The sequence below is a fragment of the Carassius carassius genome, chromosome 1, assembly GCF_963082965.1.
Source record: "Carassius carassius chromosome 1, fCarCar2.1, whole genome shotgun sequence".
NCBI lineage: Eukaryota > Metazoa > Chordata > Actinopteri > Cypriniformes > Cyprinidae > Carassius > Carassius carassius.
In genome coordinates, this window is record NC_081755.1 from 50,240,500 (window position 1) to 50,264,001 (window position 23,502).

Consider the following 23,502-nt stretch of genomic DNA (forward strand, 5'->3'; position numbering starts at 1 on the left):
AAGTGTAGTTACTAATTTGCAGCAGGATTTCTAAGCTTAAATTTAAAGGTTCTTTATGTAGGATTGACACCAATTTGTTGAACTATGTATTGCAGCCCACATTCAAAATATTGGAGAGGGTTTTTTTCACCCAGTCCCTCCTCCTCAGACTTGACATGCAGGTTGAAACACAAACAGGAACGAGCGCACTTGATGATGAATGAAACTAAATACACTGTGTTTTCCAACAACTGGCAACCCAGAGTGCCGAAATACAATTGGGTAAACTGGCAGTGGGCGAATTTTACAAACCAAAACAAAGATTAACATTCTAGCCCTGAGGGTTGTTCCATAAAACAAGATTAGAAAATAAGCCAAGCTTATTTTGGTTAGTCAGACTTATTGTCTGTGAATTCTGTTTCATAAAGCAAACTTAAAATAGTTCAAACTCAGTTACCCTGGAAACTTATGCTGGGAAACTAGCCTGGTCCGGGGCAGGCTAACTGTCAGGCTAAGCCTGAGTTGATGCTTAACCAGAATACCGTTTTAACACTGACCCACTAGGAATGTGATATTACATCGGACTCTCTGGCATGCTGCAATTTTATTTCATGTAGGCCTAACCACTATCAGTCCAACAATGAAAACAAATGCACTTTAAAAATAAATGTAATTCGAACATACAAAAAGTGAAACAAATGTAAAGAAGTAATTGTAGGCCTATTTGTTTAGTTGGTGTGATTTTTATAATGAATCAATTAGCCTAAATGTCTATAAATAGGGAGCTCCACCCGTGTAGGAGGACGCATAGTCATGGCGTGTCCTTTCATTGATGAGGTGGTGGATGAGGGAGCGATAATCATACGCAGGGCATTTCAAAGAGAGCGTACTTTCAGGGACAGGGCAGACCCGTTGGCTTTTTCTGACTACTACCTGCATGAGCGGTATAGATTCTCGAGGGAAGGGATAGCATATATTTGCAGATTACTGAGCCCACACATCACAAATAGCACACGGCGCAATAAAGCGCTCACAGTCCCGCAGACTGTGTGCATTGCACTTCGCTTTTTTGCCAGCGGAACATTTTTGTACACAGTTGGAGATGCAGAGAACATCAGCAAAGCATCGGTTTGCCGCTCTGTACGAATTGTGTACCTGTCTTTAAAAAAATTACTCAATGTGTTCATCACCTTCCCTGGCCACAGAGCGATTCACAGTATTAGACAAGCCTTTTATGGAATCGCTGGTAAGTTAAAATAAGAACTATATAGAAAATGGAAATATTTATTGTCTGTTAATGTAAGACATGGCAATTGACAGACAAACACTTAACTTTTGTAGCTTTCCCAAATGGTATCGGAGCTCTGGACTGCACCCACGTGCGCATAAAGCGCCCGTCTGGTCCGCATGAAGCAGACTTCGTTAATAGGAAATCATTACACAGCATCAATGTACAGGTACAGTCCCACTGAGATTATATTGTAGGCTAGAAGCGATTGTTCTTTACAATAAGCTGGGCACCTGTGTTCTATTCATTGCAAATGCATTTACAATTCTATATATATATGTGTGTGTGTGTGTGTGTAAGTCCAGTGTAGTGACCTACATTTTTAATTATTTAGATGATTTGTGATGCAGACTGCATCATCACAAATGTAGAGGCAAAATGGCCTGGCTCAGTGCATGATTCCAGAATCTTTCAGGCCTCTTCTCTTTCCCACCAACTGGCACAAGGTATGTTAGTCACTTAACATATAGCAAAAACTACAGCTTAAAAAAAAACTTCAATTTTTTTTTTTTTTTATTCAGGTCAATTCTCAGGAGTTTTGCTGGGAGACAAGGGATATGCATGCCTGCCTTATCTCTTGACTCCCTATCAGGAGACGCAGACTGAGGCACAGCACAACTACAATATTGCCCATGCACGCACAAGAGCTCGTATAGAGATGGCATTTGGGCTCATCAAGTCAAGGTTCCAGTGCCTGAATTACCTCAGAGTGATTCCACACAGGGCATGTGACATTGTAGTTGCATGTGTTGTGCTACATAACATTGCCTGCCTGAGGAGAGAGAGGCAACCAAGGATGCTTGTAGAGCAAGACTGGGATATTGAAGGCATTTTTGATGACAATGAAATAGGCAGGGTTATAAGAGACAGTTATGCCAATAATTATTTTAGTTAATACTGTCCAAACCATGTTAAAGGTTTTCACTTTCCCTTTAATTTACCAGACACACAAGTCATATTTTTTTTTTTTTTTAGGTTGAAGCTGCCTGTTGGGGGTGAAAACACAATTAAATGTGGTCAAAAAACAAAAAGGTCATGTGTCATTGTTTTAAATATGGCAGTTCTACTTGCATTTTTCTCAAGCTGTTGGATTTCCAGCTCCAACTTTCTCATCTTGAGTTTTTTATATTGGATGTCAGTATCTATGGCCTCCATTTGTTTCAGGAGATACCTTTTGTAGACTCCCTTTATGTTCTGGGTCTTGTAGGAACAGAAATGTATTTTATTTTTTTCAATTTGATCTAGTGCTCTTGGGCCATTTTTGTAATTTCTTAATACTCACTTGGTCACATGTCGTCCCAGACTGAGAGGGCTCTAGAAGGGTGTCAGCATCCTGTTGCCAATAATGGAAATACACACAATTTAGCACCTCACAGGTGCCTACCTCAGGCCTCCTTGAACATACTGACATGGTTTCCTCATCCTCCTCAACTGTAGATGGGCCTTCAACCTAAAACCATTAATTAAACTTGGTTTAATAAATAACCACTTGACAAATCAGTGCTTTAAACTCATACTGTCATACTCACAGGGTTCAGCATGATTTCTGGTGGATCCAGAAAGCACACAGAATTTGGCATCATTATAAAACAAAAATATTTAGTTAGGAATGGAAGAATAAAAATAAATAAAATAAACAAAATACCTTTTAAGTAGTGATCTCTTATACTAGATGAAATGGATCCAGATGCTGTTCCCCCCTCTATTCCCTCAATGACAGGCCTCCCTTTATTCAGGTCTAATGCCAGCTCCTCTGCAGGAGTAAAGTTGGCTGTCGGTGGCCCTCCCCCAGTGCCAGCAACCTCACTCTTCTTTTTGGCAGCTGCAATTATTAAACATCATGAGACTGGACAGTTGTACATCAGGCTGGCTATGCTTAAGTACTAACATAGATTTATACTTTATAATTAATACTTACCATTCTGAACAATATTTTTATATTTTATTTTCACCTGCTGCCATGTTCTTTTTTCTTCACTTAATTTGCTGCTGTAAAAGTTACACACACACACACTGTGACAAACATTTAATTTAAATTTAATAAAATATATAAAAATATAGTAAAATAATAATAAAAGTAAAATAAAATATAGTAATGTAGGCCTACATTAATTGCTACTTACGCATTGAGACGATCAGCAATTTCCTGCCAGCCTTTTTCTCTCGTTTTATTAATTGCTGCCGTATTTCCTTTTTTTGTAATCATGTGTTTAAATTCTTCGTAAGATTCGAGAAGTAATTGCTGCTCAGTTGCCGTGAACATCGCTGCTCTCACTTCCCCTTTAGTTGCCATGTTAAATTGATGAATCTATGCTCCACCATCAGGGCTTCTTAAGAATAGCGTGCACGCGCAATTATCTAGACTAGATAAACCTGGTTCAAATTAGTGAGATTGCGTGAACTTGAATTACCTTTTATGAAACCGCCTTAAGCCCCAATTGATTTGTTAGGTTAATTCAAATCGGGTTTTGGAGCTTAATCCCCGCTTTTCTAAGCTTCTTTTATGAAACAACCCCCTGAACACACATTTTCAAAAGAGAATAACTGACTGTAGCCATGTTTTTTTTTAGATAAATATGCGTGATTGCTTAGCATGTTTCTTACATACAGTACCTTTAAGATTTTACAAGACTTTTTAAGACTTGCACAAAAAAAAAGATAAAATGACGAAATATTAAACCGTGAAATGAATGTAAAAAGCATGATTTTAAAGTTCAGATACAAGTTTTCAAAAGTGAAAAAAGTTATATTAAACAAAATACACTTCACATTTCAGAGTTTAAATCATTTTTATGAAAATGGATGAGTCAAGTAGTTATTATATTAATTTAAACAATTATTATCACTGAATTATTATATTAATTAAATAACAAACATTTGTACTGTTTAGATTTTTTTTTATAATCAATTATCGATCCACCGGTTCACAATGACATCTCTGCCTGTTTGGAGGGTAAAAACATTGGTCAATTATTACATTGGTCTAAACAAAAACAACCCAATACTATGGGCCCTATCATACACCCGGCGCAAGGCGCAGCCCAAGTGTGTTTGCTAGTTTCAATCCAGCGCCTTTCACATTTTCCCATCCAGCGTCACGTCGTTTAATTACCAAATTCATTTGCGCCCATTTGTGCGCCCATGGGCGTGCTGTTCTAAAAAAAAGAGGTGTGTTCAGGCGCATTGCTATTTTAAGGAGCTGCAAATAGACTCCCGCCTTCTTTTTCCAATGATTGTGAAGTTTTTACATTGTTACAGACTAGCTCTGGGGCAATCCAGTTCTGTCACTCTAAGTGGCGATGGCTCTTTAGTCGCGATGGGCTCTGGCTCTCCGTCAGTGCCTGGCTTGGGCATGCACTCCACACATCGGGGAGATGGTGGGCTTAGCTCTGGGTCTGGAATGGACCTGGCGAGATCCTCCATAGGGCAGATGGTGAAAGAGTGACTCGTTTCTCGCCAGAGTCCACTCCACGAATGTGGCGAATTCCTCCCAAGGACCATCTTCGGATGACAACCCTCTGCACTCTGTATTCAGGTTTGCCTCATAGAAAGCGCAGGGTGCATTGTCTGGGTAGCTGGTGATGCTAGCTATAGGAACTGTCTGTTACATGGTCCTTGAGAGTACGTCCTTCCTGCTCCATCTGGTCACCTTAATGTCTGTGCAAAAATATGATAGGGATTATACTGATGAGTAAAGATGAGCTGTGTCATATTGTAGGCAGATTTTGAGCTGTAATGAATCTATTGTGGAGTTGTCCATTTTTGGCATGATTGGACATTAAAGGGGGCGGTGTAGCATGTTGAGTAATTTCAGTCTACTTGGGCAAAATTGTACTTCTTATTTCATCTTTCTGTGATTACACAGTGCCTACTGAAAATGTTAATGTATAAAACATCACAGTTTTGATAAATTTTAGGCGTATGAATCAATAATTATCCTTGATGATATTCTGTGAAGGTTTTATATATATATATATATATATATATATATATATATATATATATATATATATATATATATATATATATATATATATACATTCAAATGAATTGAATTAATTAGTGCTCAGGTGTTCACCTTGTGGCCTATGAGCAATGTGATGCAATATTGCTTAGAGACTCAAAATGGCAGGCCAAGTGAGACTAATTTGGTTTATAGGTGATTAAAAATGTAAAAGTGGAGTTTGCATAATAGCCCCCCACCCCACCCTCCCAAAAAAAAAGAAAATTGCTTATAGGAACTATTCAGTGGGGTGGCCCTTAACCATTAGGGAATCTTGTGTGATTTGCAATGAAGTTTTTGACTTCTCTCATTTTTCTCTACCAATCCTCACTCATGAAGACTGTTGGTGTTGATAGAATACAGTTCAAGTCTATAATTCTCTATCATTTATTTGTGCAGATCGGCTATTTCAAAGGAATAAAGTCAGCTCACCTTATACTGTAGACGCACGTAATTTTACCGTATTATTTCCCTCCTCGCGTTGCTTCACTCTCCAGTCCAGCGGGTGGCGCTAAACACATACGTTTGTTTGCCAAACACCATTAAACCTCAGAAGAAGAAGATTCGCGTCAGCGAGCTCTCTGTTGTTTTGTTGTGATGCTGGTTTAATACAAACGGTTGGAAATGTTGTTTCTGTAAATACATACCGTTTTTGAATCAGGTCAGTAAATAGCTGTAATATTCTCATCCTCAAAATCGTGACTAAGTTTTGAATTAAGCAGGAATAATATCTGTAGGAGAATCATCTGAACTGAGATCTGCTGCTGTGAAGATGATGTTTGTTAAAGAGGAGAGTGAAGAGAACACGAGTGAACCAGAAACCTGGAGAATAAAACACGAGGAACCAGAAACCTGGAGAATAAAACAAGAGGAACCAGAAACCTGGAGAATAAAACATGAGGAACCAGAAACCTGCCGAATAAAACAAGATGAACCAGAAACCTGGAGAATTAAACAAGAGGAACCAGAAACCTGGAGAATAAAACACGAGGAACCAGAAACCTGGAGAATAACTCAGGAGGAACAAGGTTTGGTGTTTTTCTTCATTCATATTTGAGGTACATTCAAAGGTCCTTTATGCAAAAATAAGACCTTAACTATGATTAAAATGTCTTAAATCCATGTTTCAAAGTTCTAATATAAGTGAATTGACACTGAGAAGATTTAATTGTTACTTTAATTAGACTTTATTTTCCTTTTTGGAATCATAAACTGTCTTGAACTCAGAGCGTGTGAGACTGAATTAGTTTTTTACGCTAGTAGGAGCCACATTTTAAGTAAAGTCGCTATAGGACCGTCTATTTTAAATCATGTTCATGTCTCAGTAGAGCATTATTTGCTTGTTCGTTACATTTCTGTGTAAATCAGTAACAATTTTGCTATAGGCTTTGCAAATGGCAATTCAAACTGACTTTGTAAGATATATGTGACCATGGAGCACAAAAGCAGTCTTAAGTATCACTAGGTATGTTTGTAGCAATAGCCAAAAATACATTGTATGGGTCAAAGTTATCAATTTGTCTTTTAATCTTAAAAACCATTAGGATATTAAGTAGTGTTCCATGGAGATATTTTGTAAATTTTCTACCGTAAATATATAAAAATTTAATTTTTGATTAGTGATATGCAGTGCTAAGAACTTAATTTTGACAACTTTAAAGGGGATTTTCTCAATTTTTTATTTTTGCTCCCTCAGATTCCAGATATGTTCCACATAGCTGTATCTTGGCCAAACTTTATCCTATCTTAACAAACCATACATCAATGGAAAGCTTTTTTATTCAGCTTTTGGATTTTGCACACAACCTAATGCCGATATCTTAGAGAGCAGGGTGGCCGATGGTTAATATAAGCATATTTTCTATTTCAATTAAAAAAAAAAAAAAAAAATATATATATATATATATATATATATATATATATATATATATATATATATATATATATATATATATATATATATATATATATATATTCATTTTAATTAATGTTTGAGAAACTTTCAATAATTTGAAAATGAATTATATTAAAAATAAATGTGTAAAATAAACAGGCTAATACTTTAAATTAGGGATGCTCGATCCGCTTTTTTTGCCTCCGATACTGATTCTGATACCTAGGGTTCAGTATTGGCTGATATAGATAACGATCCGATACCAGTGAATTTTTTTCCCCTGTTTAAATAAATGTACAATTTATATATCTCTGTGTGTGGAACTGATAATCATTCTTTCACAATCTACTAGATACAGACTTCTTCATTATAAAGAAAAATTAAATAATATATATGAAAAAATATGGCCCTATGCATATTCATAGTATATGGCAAAAAAAATTCAAACTAGGTTAGTGGATATTTCGGCAGCAAAAGTTATTATAGAATAATCAGTGCACAATCATTTTAGAAATTCAAACATTAAGTGAAAAAAAACTATTTTGTGGAAATAAATTAAAGGTGTTGCACTAAATATGGTAAAATGTTGCACATTGCTATTTGTATTATTATAAAATCCATTAATTAAAAGCATTCATTAATGTGTTTATAAGTATAAACTATAAAATGAAAAATACATTTCTTATGTAATGTATAGCATATTTTTTAATAAGGCAACAATATATGAAAGGACAAAACAAATACAGTGCTGCATGAAGCTCTCACAAGCGTGTTGCTTCAAGCACATCATTTTGCACACTGGATGCACACATTGTAAGCAATTTGTGTTAAAAAGTGCAAAGCACAAAGAGAAGAGACATTGTTTACAATTTCAGTTAATGTGCACGTTAAAAACTATTTACAGTCTTTTCTACACCCGTGTTTTGTTCTCACAGACATCCGGTAGCAAGTAACAAAACAACTTTAAACTCCAGCTAGAAGTTAAAGTCCTTTTTGCAAATTCATAGACATTTATTTACAAATCAAGTATTATAATGAGAGCACAGAACGATCTTAGAGAGCTTTACTGAGCTGACTGTCGTAACCGAACGCGATCAGGCTTAAAGGCTGATAGACTGACTGACAAGACACAGCAGAGAAAAGAGTTAATGTTAACTTTAATGTAAGGGCTTAAATATTCATATGTGGCTCACATTAAGCCAGCGGTTCTGAATTCCAGTCATCACCCCCCCCAGCTCTGCATATTTTGCATGTCTCTTTGTAAACACACCCGATTCAGATAATCAGCTGGTTAGAAGTGAGCTCCATGCATGAACTGTGTTCCCATTGACATGGTCCCTACTTCCTGAGCATTTAAATAAACAATATTCTGAATTTAAAGAATTTAAATAAACAATAATGTGATTATCTTTTTTTTTAGTGGATGGCCTCCTTCGGTGGACACTGTATGCTACAAAACAATGCTGTTTTTAATGCTGTGTTCCAGGCAGGTTTTTGAGCACATAAGTCATGATTTCAAACCATGACCAACGACTTTGTACCGTTCCTGTCATGTCACGACAAACTTCCTGAGCGCAAGGAATTGTAGCTAGATTATTAATTTTATTGCAATGTTAACATTGTCCTAAAATCTTTTTTTCAATGTGTACCACTTGCATAAACACTGAATCCATATGCAATATTATCCGTAGGGGCTGCTATTGTTGTTTCGTGTGCTGTGTGACGTCAGAGCTCTAAGTACTCTAAGTACATCGATCTAGTACAAGTTCACAGGATGGAAGTCATGGGTTTGACTGCCAATCCAGTGCACTTTCATGGGTTTAAGGTTGGAAAAACACGGGTTACGGGTTGCCTAGAACGCAGCATTACTACCGAGACGCAGTTTTTTGAGTGTAAGTTATTCCATAACAGATACAAACAGTAAGTCTCCCAAAGAACTAAGACATAATCAAAGGAATTACTATCCATATTACAACCCCTACCTTTCTCACTAAACCGTGATTTACAGTTGTGGATGTGATTATAGCCGGGTTTTCAGCGCAGGAACTAGGGACTTTGGGCTGGTACTTGTTGTGTTTCCACCACAGGAACCAGGATCTAAATAAAGTTCTGGTTAAAAAAATGCCCCCCACAAAGTCCCTGCTTGCGAGGTAGTACTTTTGCAAAGTTCCGGAACTTTCGAAGGCGGGACTTGAGCGCTAAACATGCTGATCGGTGGAGTTCACGCAGCATTGTGATTTCAACCACTATTTATTCGGCTCATTTCCTATATTATGCCATGAAATATAATTTTGAAATTATTTCAGGTGACAATGTTGTTGTTTAAATCTCAAATCTGCGGCTTATTTATAAAGACGCCACCTATTTAAAAATGTGTTTCCCCCATTTCGGAGACGGTCAGCTCCACGCGATCAGCCGAGTACATTTCTGAGGCTATTATTATGTTTAAATGAAAACGAAAGGAGGCATTGGTATTTGATATCCTATTTCATTTTTATTATAAATATACAATGAAGAAAATTGCAGTAGCCAAGGCGAGCTTATTGATGTTGTCAAGTTCGATGCTGTTTGCAGAATTACTGGTTTTGCATTGTCGCGGACATCAAACTCCCCAGTCGAACTCACAAAGTCTGAACTACTGAGGATGCAAGTCCGAAATGTGCGTACTTTGTATTGAGAAATGTATGCAGACCTACATCACCAGACTATTTGCCTAATCTTGCCGGTACTTTAGACCGTAGTGGAAATGCAGAAACAACAGGTCTGGGGGGGGGGGGCAGGTTCCTGGAACAATTGTTCTGAGTAATTTCGGTGGAAACGCGGCTCATGACTCACTATTACGACGAATCTGGGACGTACTGCATTTTGTTTATACATGTTTTGATGTGTACTGCTTAAACAAATTTAGCAAATACTAGGGATACACGATCATGATTTTTCTTGTCCGATTCCGATACCACTTTTTTACAAGCAAACTGGCCGATTCCGATACCGATTTCGTTTTTTTTTTTTAAGCAACAAACAAGAAAGAAGGAAAGTGTGCCTAAACCAGATGTTTATTTGGTATTTAATTGGGCAAACTGGCTTTTGGCTATTGAAAACAATAACCATAACCATCTGAAATTAACAGCAGTAACTGCACAGTAAGTGGCCTACATTCAATACAAACAGAGATGATACAGAAATCAGCATTTAGCTTTTGTTTTTGAATTGGGTTGAAACTACGTAGAACTGGCCTTAAATTGAAACATTAACTGTAACCATGTGAAATTAAAGACAATAACTGCATAGTTCTACAGTCCAAACAACACAATCAACACACATTCAATAAGGTGTTTCTTAATCAGCATTCAGTATTTTAGTTTTTACATTTGGTTTTAAATGTAAAAAAAGCTCTTTACCAGTGAGACTAAATAAAAATATGCTATATAAATACATTATTTCCAAATGTTAAAATCAAATAATGTTGGTGCGAATAAAACAAAAATGCAAAGTGTTTCAAATTGGTGTGTTTCACCGGGCTGCAAAGAAATATAGAGCTGAGTATCATCAGCATAACAGTGAAAGCTAACACCATGTTTCCTGATGATATCTCCCAAGGGTAACATATAAAGCGTGAAGAGTAGCGGCCCTAGTACTCCATATTGCATCTGTTTTTTATTTGTTGAACCTCAATTAAATTGTTAATCTTAACTTGGTTTGGACGTTTTTTGTATTTTCTAGTTCGGGGAACAGACACAGTCTCTATAGTGTGATATCTAGGTGAAAGAGTCTCTATGTGCTGAGAATTAGCTGACCTCTGTGACGTGAGGCGGCTAGCAGATGGTCGGTTTAGCCAGTCTGTCTGCTTCCTGACCTGGGCCCCAGTTAGTCAAGTACAAACACTAAGACTATTTGTCATATTTCTAGTGAGAAGAGTGGCGTCACCCCAGGAGGGATGAAAACCATCTCTTTTCAACAGGTCAGGTCTGCCCCAAAAGCTTGTCCAATTGTCTATGAAACCTATGTTATTCTGTGGGCACCACTTAGACATCCAGCCATTGAGTGATGACAATCTGCTATGCATCTCGTCACCACGGTAAGCAGGGAGGGGACCAGAGCATATTACAGTGTCTGACATCGTGCTTGCAAATTCACACACCTCTTTAACCCTCTTTAACCCTTCTTCATTTATGAGTCACACTCAGGACTTTCGGGTCAAAAATGACCCGGAGGGCGGGATTCAGGTATACTTTTTTTCAGTAAAATCGATCAAATGTATTTTTGTTCAATAATATTTTTTCTTTCTTTTTTGGTGTTTTGAGAGAATTTTATGATAATAATGAATTTTTATGCAATAATTATGATCAATTTTTTCCCATAGAATATAATAGAAACTTTATATATATATGTAATTTTTTTTTTTTATTATTAATGCTGTATTTTATTTTAAAGTACAGCCAATGCCTATAGAAAACAATTTTTGAAATTAGATCGGTGCCTTCTGGTGGACAAATTAAGCATTTTTATCATGCAATAGCACATTTTTACCAGTATAGAGACTACAGCTCTCTGTAGAAAGGCTTGTGAATTCTAGTGATTTTTGCACATATTTGCCTATTTATTTCAGGTTGTGGATTTTAATATATAATCACAGATTCTCAAAGACTATTTTTGTCATTTTTGTTTTTTGTTTGGTTGGTTTAAATGGTAATTTCAAGTGCCAGTTTTACTTCATAATACAGTCAAACCTGAACATTGCACTAGAAAGAGAACAAATGGAAAGCATTTTGTTACCCATTGTTTTAATTCTAACTTAATAAAAAAAAATTAAATTATTTCAATCATAACATGTTTTTATTAACCTTTTATTAGAGAGAGGCATAGTATGTGACTTTTGAATTTTGGACCCAATGTCTCCCCTTTATTTTATTCATTGATTTTATTTCACATATTCTCATATTTCTCTGTTACAGGCTCACCAGTCTAGTATTTCCTTGTGTGTGTGTCAACAGATGCTGTGATTGGCTTCTTGATTTTATAAACAGGTGCTGCAATAGGCCTGGAGGTTACTAGGGAAGAATTCCATCCTTTGACCTTACTCTGTTTGGGCGCGCGTGCTTGTGTGTGTGTGTGTCTGTGTGTGTGTGTGTGTGTGTGTGTGTTCAAGAGAGAGACATGGTGTGTGACTTTTGCATTTTGGATCCAATGTCTCCCCTTTATTTGATTTTGATTCATTGATTTTATTTCACATATTCTCAAATTTCTCTGTTACAGTTTCACCAGTTTCATATTTCCCTATGTGTGTGTGTATGTGTATGAGTGTGTCTATTTTGCAACCTTGATGGCTTACAGCCTCATGCTTTCATTGCTGTGCACTTTATTTCTTACATTGATGAATAATTGCTTTTATTTCACACATTTCCCAAAATTAGCTTTTGCAAAGACACACTTTCATTTGTGTGTGCGTGTGTTTTTGTGTGTTTAAGTGTGTGTGTGTGTGTGTGTGTGTGTGTTAATTTTTGTTTTGCACTCTTGATGTTTAAGAGATTCACCCCTTCACTGTTGTGTGCTGTTTCTGCATTGTGGCTGATTTGTAGATTGTACACACAAAAAAACTCAGTATTTTCATATTTTTTGCCAATTTCCCATTCATTTCCTATGGCGGGTCATTTTTGACCCGAAGACCCTGAGTGTGACTATTTGTTTTACGACCACTTAGACTTTTCAAATCCTGTCCCCAATTTTTTTGCGTGTTCATATACCAAGTGCCAATAAAGTCACCAAGTTTCAGACCATTCCGATGAAGCTACGAGTTTTTACATTTTTTTTTTTTTTTTTTTTTTAATTTTCGGGTCATAAATGACAGAAGAACCCCAGAGGGTTAATGTTATTTTTAGTGATCTCCGACTGGCGAAGTCGAACATCATTAGTGCCAGCATGAATAACAATCTTACTGTATTTATGTTTAGCATTGGCCAGCACTTTTAAATTTGCCAAGATGTCAGGCACTCTGACTCCCGGTAAACATTTGACTATGGTGGCTGGTGTCTCTATATTCACGTTCCGTTCAATAGAATCACCAATAACTTGAGCACTTTCATCAGGTTTCTCAGTGGGTGCATCACTGAGTGGGGAGAACCTGTTTAATGTTTTGATCGATACAGAAGAGCGGTGTTTTGACCCACAACTACGCTGCCTCACCGTCACCCAGTTTGCCCTGCTGCAGGGGCTCTGTTTCCGGAACCGAACAATGTACAGGAATCCCTGAGCTAGACGCATCCAAAGCCGTATCTAGAGCCCTAACATTCTTACTGTCCTCAATTAAAGTTTGGATGCATGTCTCTAATACTGAAATCTCTGTCAGCCTAACTATTTCCATGCATTTATCACATGTGAATACCTCATCTGCAACAGAGATAGATAAACTGTACATGTGGCAAGAGGTGCAAATAACAATAGCAGGAGAAGCCATTACTCACCGTGCTTGATGAAATATTTTTACTGCGGTTGTTTGATGAACTTGTGAAAAACTGGAGCGAGAGAGAGGAGAGGAGAAAAGAAAACAGCGATAGGTTCGAATGAAAATGCTAATGACAAGCTAAAGAGTGCTAACGCTTTGCAGGTGTACTGCACTCACGGATATAAAAGTGAACAATCAAAATCAATCTGATAAGATTGATCCATAATATCAGAAATATGGTGTAAATTAAGTTATATTTTATCACTTTAAAAAACAAAGAGTGATAGTAAGATAAAGATTCTAGAGAAAAAAAATAAAATTAAATAAAAACAGCTACACGGAGCTACGATTAGCAACAGAAGGCCAACAGGAAGTAGAGAAAACACTGTCCAACCCTTAGACCTTTATAATGATATATCGTTTGTAAAGATGATCCCCCCCGTTCATTTAATCTATTCGTAAACACTGACATATGCAAAGATAATAGAAAAACTTATCGGTCGATGCCAATATTTGGAAAATGCCATATATCAGCCGATATATCGGCCATGGCAACATATCGGTCAACCACTATGCATTTTGTCCAAATAAATGTGTAATTCAGTGCTATAATTTGATGTGACCAGCTGAAGTTGTACAGGCACTGTGGGTAGACCCGACAAATCGATAATGAGAATTTTTGCCGATAATTTTCATCAATAATAAAAACTATTTTATTGATTAGTTGTTGCAGCCCTAGTTAAATTACAGAAATGTATCAAAGAACAATACCTGTTTGCTGGAGCTGTCAATTTGTAGTGTTTCTTTACAAAATGACATCGCCATCTACTGGCCTGGCAGCATAAATCAATGTTTTTAGACATTTTCATAAAATTTCATGGATCTTTGTTAAAAAGGGACAGTTTTGACATTGTTTTCGTTTCTACATAGATTTTATCCTGTTATTTTTCAAACGTACCAACTGATTTTTTATCTTTTTACTGATTTAATTTTAGGCCATTTTTCAAATGTACCAACTGATTTGTATCTTTATAGTGATTTAATTTTAGAACATTTTTCAAACGTAACAACTGATTTTTATCTTTATAATGATTTAATTTTAGGCCTGATGAAGATTAAAGAAGAAAGACAAGATCTGAATGAGGTGGAGGAGAAATATCAGGATCAGAAAGACCATGCCAACAATGGAGAAAAATCAGTGAGTTGCAGCATTAAAACAACAGAAGTCAAGAGGCCTTTCATCTGCTCTCAGTGTGGAAACACTTTCACTTGTAAAAGAAATCTTAAGGATCACATGTTACTTCATGCTGGAATAAAGCCTTTCAGCTGCTCTCAGTGTGAAAAGAGTTTTACACAGAAAGCAAGCTTAAAGAATCACATGCTAATTCATACCGGGACGAAGCCTTTCAGCTGCTCTCAGTGTGGAAAGAGCTTCATATGTAACAGAAATCTTAAGTATCACATGTTAATTCATGCTGGAATAAAGCCTTTCAACTGCTCTCAGTGTGAAAAGAGTTTTACACAGAAAGCAAGCTTAAAGAATCACATGTTAATTCATGCTGGGATAAAGCCTTTCAGCTGCTCTCAGTGTGGAAAGAGTTTTACACAGAAATCAAGCCTTAAGGATCACATGTTAATTCATGCTGGGATAAAGCCTTTCAGCTGCTCTGAGTGTGGAAAGAGTTTTACACTGAAAGTTAATCTTGAAAAGCACATGTTAATTCATGCTGGGATAAAGATGTTCATCTGCTCTGAGTGTGGAAAGAGTTTTACACATAACGTATGTCTTAAGAGGCACATGTTAATTCATACTGGGATAAAGCCTTTCTCCTGCTCTCAGTGTGGAAATAGTTTTACATATGAATCAAGTCTTAAGAGGCACATGTTAACTCATAATGCGAAAAAGTCTTTCTCCTGCTCTCAATGTGGAAAGACTTTTACACAAGAAGGACAACTTAAGACTCATTTGGTAAGTCACTCTTGATAAAAGCCTTTCACCTGCTCTCAGTGTGGAAAGTATTTGTCACGTAAGAGGTACCTTGAGACTCAAGTGTTAAAGGGGTCATCGGATGTCCATTTTCCACAAGTTTATATGATTATTTAGGGACTTAATAAAAAGAGCTCTGATCACCCCTTCTCTCGCTCCAGTTTGGTGACAAGCCACTCTAATGAGACCATAAACTTTTGCCACATTTAGCTGCAGAGCTTGATAACTAGGACATTATTAGGAAAAGCAATTTGCAAAGATTAATTTAAAATAAATTACAAATTACACGTAGTCAAACAGACAGTGAACAGTTTTAACTGCAATGATAATATGTTGAGATTAAACTTTGTGATTGCGAATAAACATTGTGATTAAGCAAAAAATTTTAGTTTTATATGTTGTTCCAAGGTTAGTATCATCTGAAGTCTTCTGGAGATTGGCATCATCTCTGCTCATCAGGGATGGGTACAGAGAACCAGTATTTTTTGAATTGGTATGTAATTGGGTTGATATTGGAATATGGATAAGCTTCAAGACGAACGATAATGTTATTGATACTTGCGTTGTTTTATCTCTGTATACTTCAATGTTAATGGTGAATTCGAAGCTGCTGCCTGTCATTTCCCTTCACTGAATGATGTGGCCAATGTTTGCTCAACGTGCATGTGATATCCATGATGCATGTGCTGTTTGCGTGCGATCAGAAGAAAAAAAACAGCAACTGTTTAGTTTTCCACATTCTTCAAAATAACTTTTTATCTCCAACAGAAGAAAGAAACTCATTCAGGTTTAAAATTAACTTGAGTAAATGAGAGTGAGTAAATGATGAAACAATTTTCATTTTTGGGTATCAATATCTATAACATGTAAACTATACCCATCCCTACTTCTCAGGTGTTTGGTCATTTCAAATATTCGTAAGGATTGGATCCAGACTGAAGCTTGTCTAATTCCTAGTTGCCTCGGCATGCAAGTCCCGTGACAGAGATGGAAGCAAACAGCGACAAAATTAGTGTAGCAGCTCTTCCAACCAAGCAAAGATGGTGTGTTCCACCCAAGCAAAAGAATGAAAATGTGCATTTGATCAGCTATAGCTTGCTAAAAATCTCTCTTTAATCTAGATTTAAATCGAGAGAGTGTGTCTGAACCCTGAACGTTATTGGATCTATTATAACATCCAATAGCTGTACTCCTCAATCGCTTAGGTGACATTTTGTCTGTTCCTGCTCCGGCCTCGAAACAATGGCAATGTGTCAGTCAACAGTCGTGGGATAAACCTGGGTCTGTATGACATCACACAGCCAAGAATTTATAAATGGCTTGATCTGAGAAACTGGTTATGATTTATGGTGATTCTAAAAAAACACATTGGGTGGATTGTTATCATTATAGGGTGGTTGTGTACACACACTGCCAAGACGCATTTCAATTCAAACAATATGTAAGAGCATCCGATGACACCTTTAAACTTATTATTCATTGTATCAACAATGTGGTGTATCAGAGCAAATCAGAAAATGTAAGATTCAAACAGAACCGTGTTTAAACACAAGCCCCTTTCACACTGCATGTTGGACCCTGACAATTGTTGGAACATTGCCGGATCACCTTCTGTTTTGAAAGCAAACATGTTCCGGGATTGATTGATTGATAAGTGAAAGTTAACGTGCCTAGCGTTATCGACTTGTGCATTACACGTCACATCCTGATGTCCCACATCATTACGGGACCTCTACGAGTTGAGTGAACACATGCACACATTCCTGGAAAATCACTGGCAGTGTGAAAAGGGCGAAATTAGCCCGGGAACAACTGCCGGGACACATTACCCGTGTATTTTCCGAAATCGCAGTGTGAAAGAGTCTACAAAGAGCTAAATTCCACGAAGAGGCTCAAGACAACAGATGATCATAAATCAGATCCCAGCACAAGTCTAAAGTAAGCCTAACCAACTCTTTCACAGCTTTGAACAGCTTGCAGCATTAAAACAAAAGAACATTTATTGATAATTCAACTCAGGAAGGAGATTGTGAAATTTGGTGCAAGTTATAAAGATTAATGGTCAAAGAGACACACAGCATGACCATCACATGTAAATCCATGATAGAAATCAAGAGCTAAAGACTTCCTCAGACTGACGACTTCCACCTAGAAGACAAGAACCAGGCTAAGATTCTTTCTAGACCCTTTAGACCTGTTGTTCCTCACAGAACACACTCTCACATTCACAGAACGACACAGAGACTGTCTTTACATGACTAAATGCTAATGAACAAATAGCATTCTGATGCATAACTCCATATGATGAATGTAATCAACACATTTGATTATCATGTTCTAGTCACTGATTGTGTATGTCATTTTTTAATAACTATTGAATAGTTCATAGGTTTCTATTCATGTTTGGTATGTTTGTGTTTGAGAATTCAAAGTATCATGTTCTTGTTATAGGAATCATGTGTAAATTATACTCTGCATGAGTGGGGAAATTCAGACTATGTGACATAACATGCTGATTTGTGTATTGGGAGGTGAAACATTGCACCCCCCGAAATAAGACAATGTCTGTTTGGTCAAGACACCTTTAGACATATGTTCAACATATGAGTTTAAAAATCACAACACCAACAAATGTAGCCTTTTTGGATTTTTTGCCAAGTTTTTTTGTTTGTTTGTTTGTTTTCTTTGCGTTCTCTTTCAGCGTGCTTTGGCCTGCACGCCAGCTGTTACTCAACCACCATGAGAAGACAAGCCATCTAGTATTATCAGCTTATGTTTTTTTCTTCTACATCAGTTTTTCCACAAGGCCATGTCACACGTTGTCTGTACCAGCTTTAAATCTTCAACCAGCGCACACGACTCCAGAACATCCTTCAGTCAACGCCCAAGACATCAATTCCAATGACTCCTGAACTTACAGCCAATCAAAAACTTTGGGAAACCCCTTTCTGCAGCCATGCCATACAGAAGGACTTCTCTTAAAACAAAGGCAACACAAGTACAATCTCCAGATTCTAGCTGAACTGGTGCTTTTATTATAAAGTTGAATAGCCTCACTGAGAAACTCAATGCGAGGGTTTATTGATTAAACGCTCTTCAGGTCTAAGCATATATTGCTATAACCATTGGATTTCACATTTTCACTTTCTCAAACTCGTTCTTTCCCCACTTTGTTTCTGCAACTTGTTTATGCGTGTTCATGTGTTGTGGTAGCTTCTTCCATGTCTATGAAGAATCACTCTCGAAGGTTTTCATATATCATATATTTTGTCTAATGTCAAAACAGGACATGAAACTTTACCATTTACTGAATTTTTATAATGTCTGGACCTAGGAGGTCTCATATATTTTGTCCAAATAGAGTGTGCGGCTCCACCAAATCTGAACCCCTGCACTGTCTGCACATTCAGGCAGATCCATGATTATAACAGTAGAATAACTTCATACATAAATGGTTAGATTCACATTCTTTATACTAGATTAGTTCATATTTTGACCGATAAAAATATTCCACAGTGTTAGATTAGTTTACGTGTAATTTTGAATTCTCCAATAAAGTCTTATGTATGTTAATAAGAGAAGTATCTTTTGTTTTGTGCTTACAATTTAATGTCCTAAAAAGCTGATCTTGTTACCATGCTAATGTGTTTTTGCTATATGTTGGATTCGTTCATTGAATCCCTGGCCGACTGATCAGCCGTAAAACATTGATTCTGACCAAATTCCCAATAAATATCATAAATCATTCCTTTTGAGCTAAATTTATCTGTTTCCCTTACAACAACTTGTTTTTCAATTTTGATTTCCTCTTGATTCGTTTGAATGTATTAATTTTACTTGTGAAAGCTGTTTGTTTTCTGAGCTTTTCATGTCTTCATTTTATAATACCTTTAAATGCCTAATAAATTATTAGGCAAGCAGTTCACTGTATTTCTAACTCTAAAAACACTGGATTAAAAAAACATTAACTGGGTATTTTTAACTCAACTGCTGGATAAATATAGGTCAGAACCCATATGGGTTAAAATGTTTACACATTAGTTTTAATCCATATGCACAAGAAATTAAAATTCTACAGTACTGTACCTCAAGAACAACTGTTTGTTACAAAGCAGTAATGTTTTAGTCTGCATTATGAACACACATAAAACTATGAAATACAATCTTTTGCCAACACAAAAATGTCATTAATAATCACCAGTTAGTGCAAATAAAGTAATACTCTTCCTCAAGTAATATAACAGTTGTTTATATAAAAAACCAAACAACATAAAATCTCCTGTGCAAATAAACTAAAATGCTTCCTCATGCACTCGAACCACTGTTTGTTCAAAGAACCTCTTATCGTCTACTTGTAAGAATGTAGTGTCGAGTGTAAAAATTCACTGTTGAGGATTCACTTCCCTCCAACTCAAATATTTTGAATAAACTCTCAGCTATAGAAACACTGTTTTAGGTTGTGTACATCACAATCATAAAACGATTTGAAGCATACATCTACTGCCCCAATGAAAGTGCTTTCCAAAGCTTCTCCTGCGATGATGACAGATGCCTGCGAGTCAATGCGTCCATTTTCAAGTGACAGGACATACAGTAAGGGTAAGGTCTTGATGCTTCAGCCGGCTGGAGGTCCTCCACCATATTTGCTTCAACCTAAAGAAGAGATAATGCAAAAATGTGAAAGAATGGGAGTGTTGGGGGTACGGATGGTGGGTTGGGGAGTCAATCCACAATGTTTATTCAATCAAGCAGTCTTTAGAAACAATAGGTCTTGTATAGCCAGAGCTTTGGATGAGGCAAAATACCTGAAACTGATTACAGCTTGATCTGGCCTACTTTGACAGAGCCACTGAAGAGCAAGTCAAAAGAGTTTATACACAGCAAAAAAGCCAGTGTACAATGAAGTCAATTCCAGTCAAATTTAACACTCCTGAAATGCATAGGACTTTGAAATCGAGAAATATGTACTCACAGAGTACATTTTAACACATTTTAACACTGAAAGAGTTTATTTGTAAATCCAGCAGATGTGTCACACAGTTCTGTCAGATTACAATTAAACACGTTAGCACAATGCAGTTCCTCCCAACGAAGGATGGACCTGACTGAATGTATGTCTTACATGGTGTCTGTGGAATGGCATGAGTATAAGTAAACAACAATTCACATGAACAACTTGTTTTAAAGGTATTTAACCCCTAAAAATATGAATTATGTCATAATTATTTACCTGACTGTTGGCATCTGTGCATGAATGTGTGTTCATGAGTATTTTTGCACATTTATTAAAAGAGAAAAACTGAAATAGCACATGACATTCAGTATTCAGACCCTTTGCTGTGACACTAATATATTTAACTCAGGTGCGGTCCATTTCTTCTGATCATACACCTTCATTTGAGTCCAGCTGTGTTTGATTATACTGATTGGACTTGATAAGGAAAGCCACACACCTGTCTATATAAGACCTTACAGCTCACAGTGCATGTCAGAGCAAATGAGAATCATGAGGTCAAAGGAACTGCCTAAAGAGCTCAGAGACAGAATTGTGGCAAGGCGCAGATCTGGACAAGGTTACAAAAACATTTCTGCTGCACTTAAGGTTCCTAAGAGCACAGTGGCCTCCATTATCCTTAAAGTGAAGACGTTTGGGACGACCAGAACCCTTCCTAGAGCTGGCCGTCTGGCCAAGCTGAGCTATCGGGGGAGAAGAGCCTTGGTGAGAGAGGTAAAGAAGAACTCGAAGATCACTGTGGCTGAGCTCCAGAGATGCAGTCGGGAGGTGGGAGAAAGTTGTAGAAAGTCAAGCATCACTGCAGCCCTCCACCAGTCGGGGCTTTATGGCAGAGTGGCCCGAAGGAAGCCTCTCCTCAGTGCAAGACACATGAAAGCCCCCATGGAGTTTGTTAAAAAAATACCTGAAGGATTCTCTGGTCTGATGAGACCAAGATATAACATTTTGGCCTTAATTCTAAGCGGTATTTGTGGAGAAAACCAGGCACTGCTCATCACCTGTCCAATACAGTCCCAAGAGTGAAGCATGGTGGTGGCAGCATCATGCCTTGGGGTTGTTTTTCAGCTGCAGGGACAGGACGACTGGTTACAATCGAGGGGAAAGATGAATGTGGCCTAGTACAGGGATATCATGGACGAAAACCTTCTCCAGAGTGCTCAGGACCTCAGACTGAGCCAAAGGTTCACCTTCCAACAAGACAATGACCTTAAGCACACAGCTAAAATAACGAAGGAGTGGCTTCACAACAACTCCCTGACTGTTCTTGAATGGACCAGCCAGAGCCCTGACTTAAACCCAATTGAGCATCTCTGGAGAGACCTGAAAATGGCTGTCCATCAACGTTTACCATCCAACCTGACAGAACTGGAGAGGATCTGCAAGGAGGAATGGCAGATGATCCCCAAATCCAGGTGTGGAAAAACTTGTTGCATCTTTCCCAAAAAAAACTCATGGCTGTATTAGATCAAAAGGGTGCTTCTACTAAATACTGAGCAAAGGGTCTGAATACTTAGGACCATGTGATATTTCAGTTTTTCTTTTTTTAATGTGCAAAAATTTCAACAATTGCGTGGATTTCTGTCAATATGGGGTACTGTATGTACATTCATTAGGAAAAAAAATAACTTAAATGATTTTAGCAAATGGCTGCAATATAACAGCTTAGTTTTTTATTTAAAAAAATTCTTTATTTATGAAAGTGAAGTGACATTCAGCCAAGTATGGTGACCCATACTCAGAATTTGTGCTCTGCATTTAACCCATCCGAAATGCACACACACAGAACAGTGAACAGACACACACACACACACTGTGAGCACACACCCGGAGCAGTGGGCAGCCATTTATGCTGTGGCACCCGGGGAGCAGTTGGGGGTTCGATGCCTTGCTCAAGGGCACCTAAGTCATGGTATTGAAGGTGGAGAGAGAACTGTACATGCACTCCCCCCACCCACAATTCCTGCCGGCCCGGGACTCGAACTCACAACCTTTCGATTGGGAGTCCGACTCTCTAACCATTAGGCCACGACTTCCCACCCTATTCTCACTAAACCTTCTTGTATACAAAGTGACTTTGTGCTTCTTTGGGATGGCACAATCAAGCAACGTTCACTTGCAGAATGCAAGCTTCTAGAGGCACATAAGTCTGAAGTAACAAATCTAGGTAAAGGGGTGCAGAGCCAGTGGTAGTTTTGTAGGCAAACATCAATGCCTTGAATTTTATGCAAGCAGCTATTGGAAGCCAGTGCAAATTGATAAACGTGTGACGTGTATTCTCTTCGGCTCATTAAAAATTAATCTTGCTGCCGTGTTCTGGATTAATTGTAAAGGTTTGATAGAACTGGCTGAAGACCTGCCAAGAGGGCATTGCAATAGTCCCGCCTGGACAGAACAAGAGCTTGAACAAGGAGTTGTGCAGCATGTTCCCAAAGAAAGGGCTTGATCTTCTTGATGTTGAATAAAGCAAATCTGCAGGATCGTACAGTTTTAGCAATGTGATCTGAGAAAGTCAGCTGATCATCAATCATAACTCCAAGGAATAAAAAAAAAAACATTAATGATCTTACTATTAAAAAATATATATTTTAACTGATAGGCTATACATGTATCAAAGTGGTGGTGGGCCGCCTGAACCCAAATATACCAGGGACGATTTTTTGTCCCAGTCCAGCCCTGGTCAGAAAGTTCTTGTTTTTCATCAAATATATCTTAATTTGTGTTTTGGGATGAACAAAGGTATAATGGGTTAGGAATGACGTGAGGTTGAGTAATTAATGACAGAATTGAAATTTTTGATTGAACTAACACTTTAATGTTTGTGGAGTATAATTTGACTGGAAGGGTAGAATTAAGTTTATTTTTCATGAGTTTGTCTGACTGTACGTGTGTGCTACA

The 23,502-nt window shown here is 37.4% G+C and overlaps 2 protein-coding genes across 3 annotated transcripts; both read left to right on the plus strand.

Annotated features, from left to right (window-relative positions):
• Positions 1 to 792: 792 nt before the first annotated feature.
• LOC132144001 (putative nuclease HARBI1) lies at positions 793 to 4,712 on the plus strand. Its single transcript, XM_059554724.1, has 5 exons — positions 793 to 1,225; positions 1,321 to 1,436; positions 1,602 to 1,713; positions 1,789 to 2,053; positions 4,526 to 4,712. Exons 1-5 carry the CDS (start codon positions 793 to 795, stop codon positions 4,710 to 4,712), a joined length of 1,113 nt encoding a protein of 370 aa, XP_059410707.1.
• A 1,048-nt stretch (positions 4,713 to 5,760) lies between these two features.
• Positions 5,761 to 18,842, plus strand: LOC132093030 (gastrula zinc finger protein XlCGF8.2DB-like). 2 transcript variants are annotated; one of them, XM_059499297.1, is made up of 3 exons: positions 5,761 to 6,298; positions 14,710 to 14,804; positions 18,295 to 18,842. In XM_059499297.1, exons 1-3 carry the CDS (start codon positions 6,043 to 6,045, stop codon positions 18,334 to 18,336), a joined length of 393 nt encoding a protein of 130 aa, XP_059355280.1. In that variant the 5' UTR covers positions 5,761 to 6,042; the 3' UTR covers positions 18,337 to 18,842. The 2 variants fall into 2 exon arrangements, with proteins under 2 accessions (XP_059355280.1, XP_059355279.1); XM_059499296.1 differs by lacking the exon at positions 18,295 to 18,842 and having other exon boundaries at positions 5,773 to 6,298; positions 14,710 to 17,358.
• Positions 18,843 to 23,502: the final 4,660 nt, after the last annotated feature.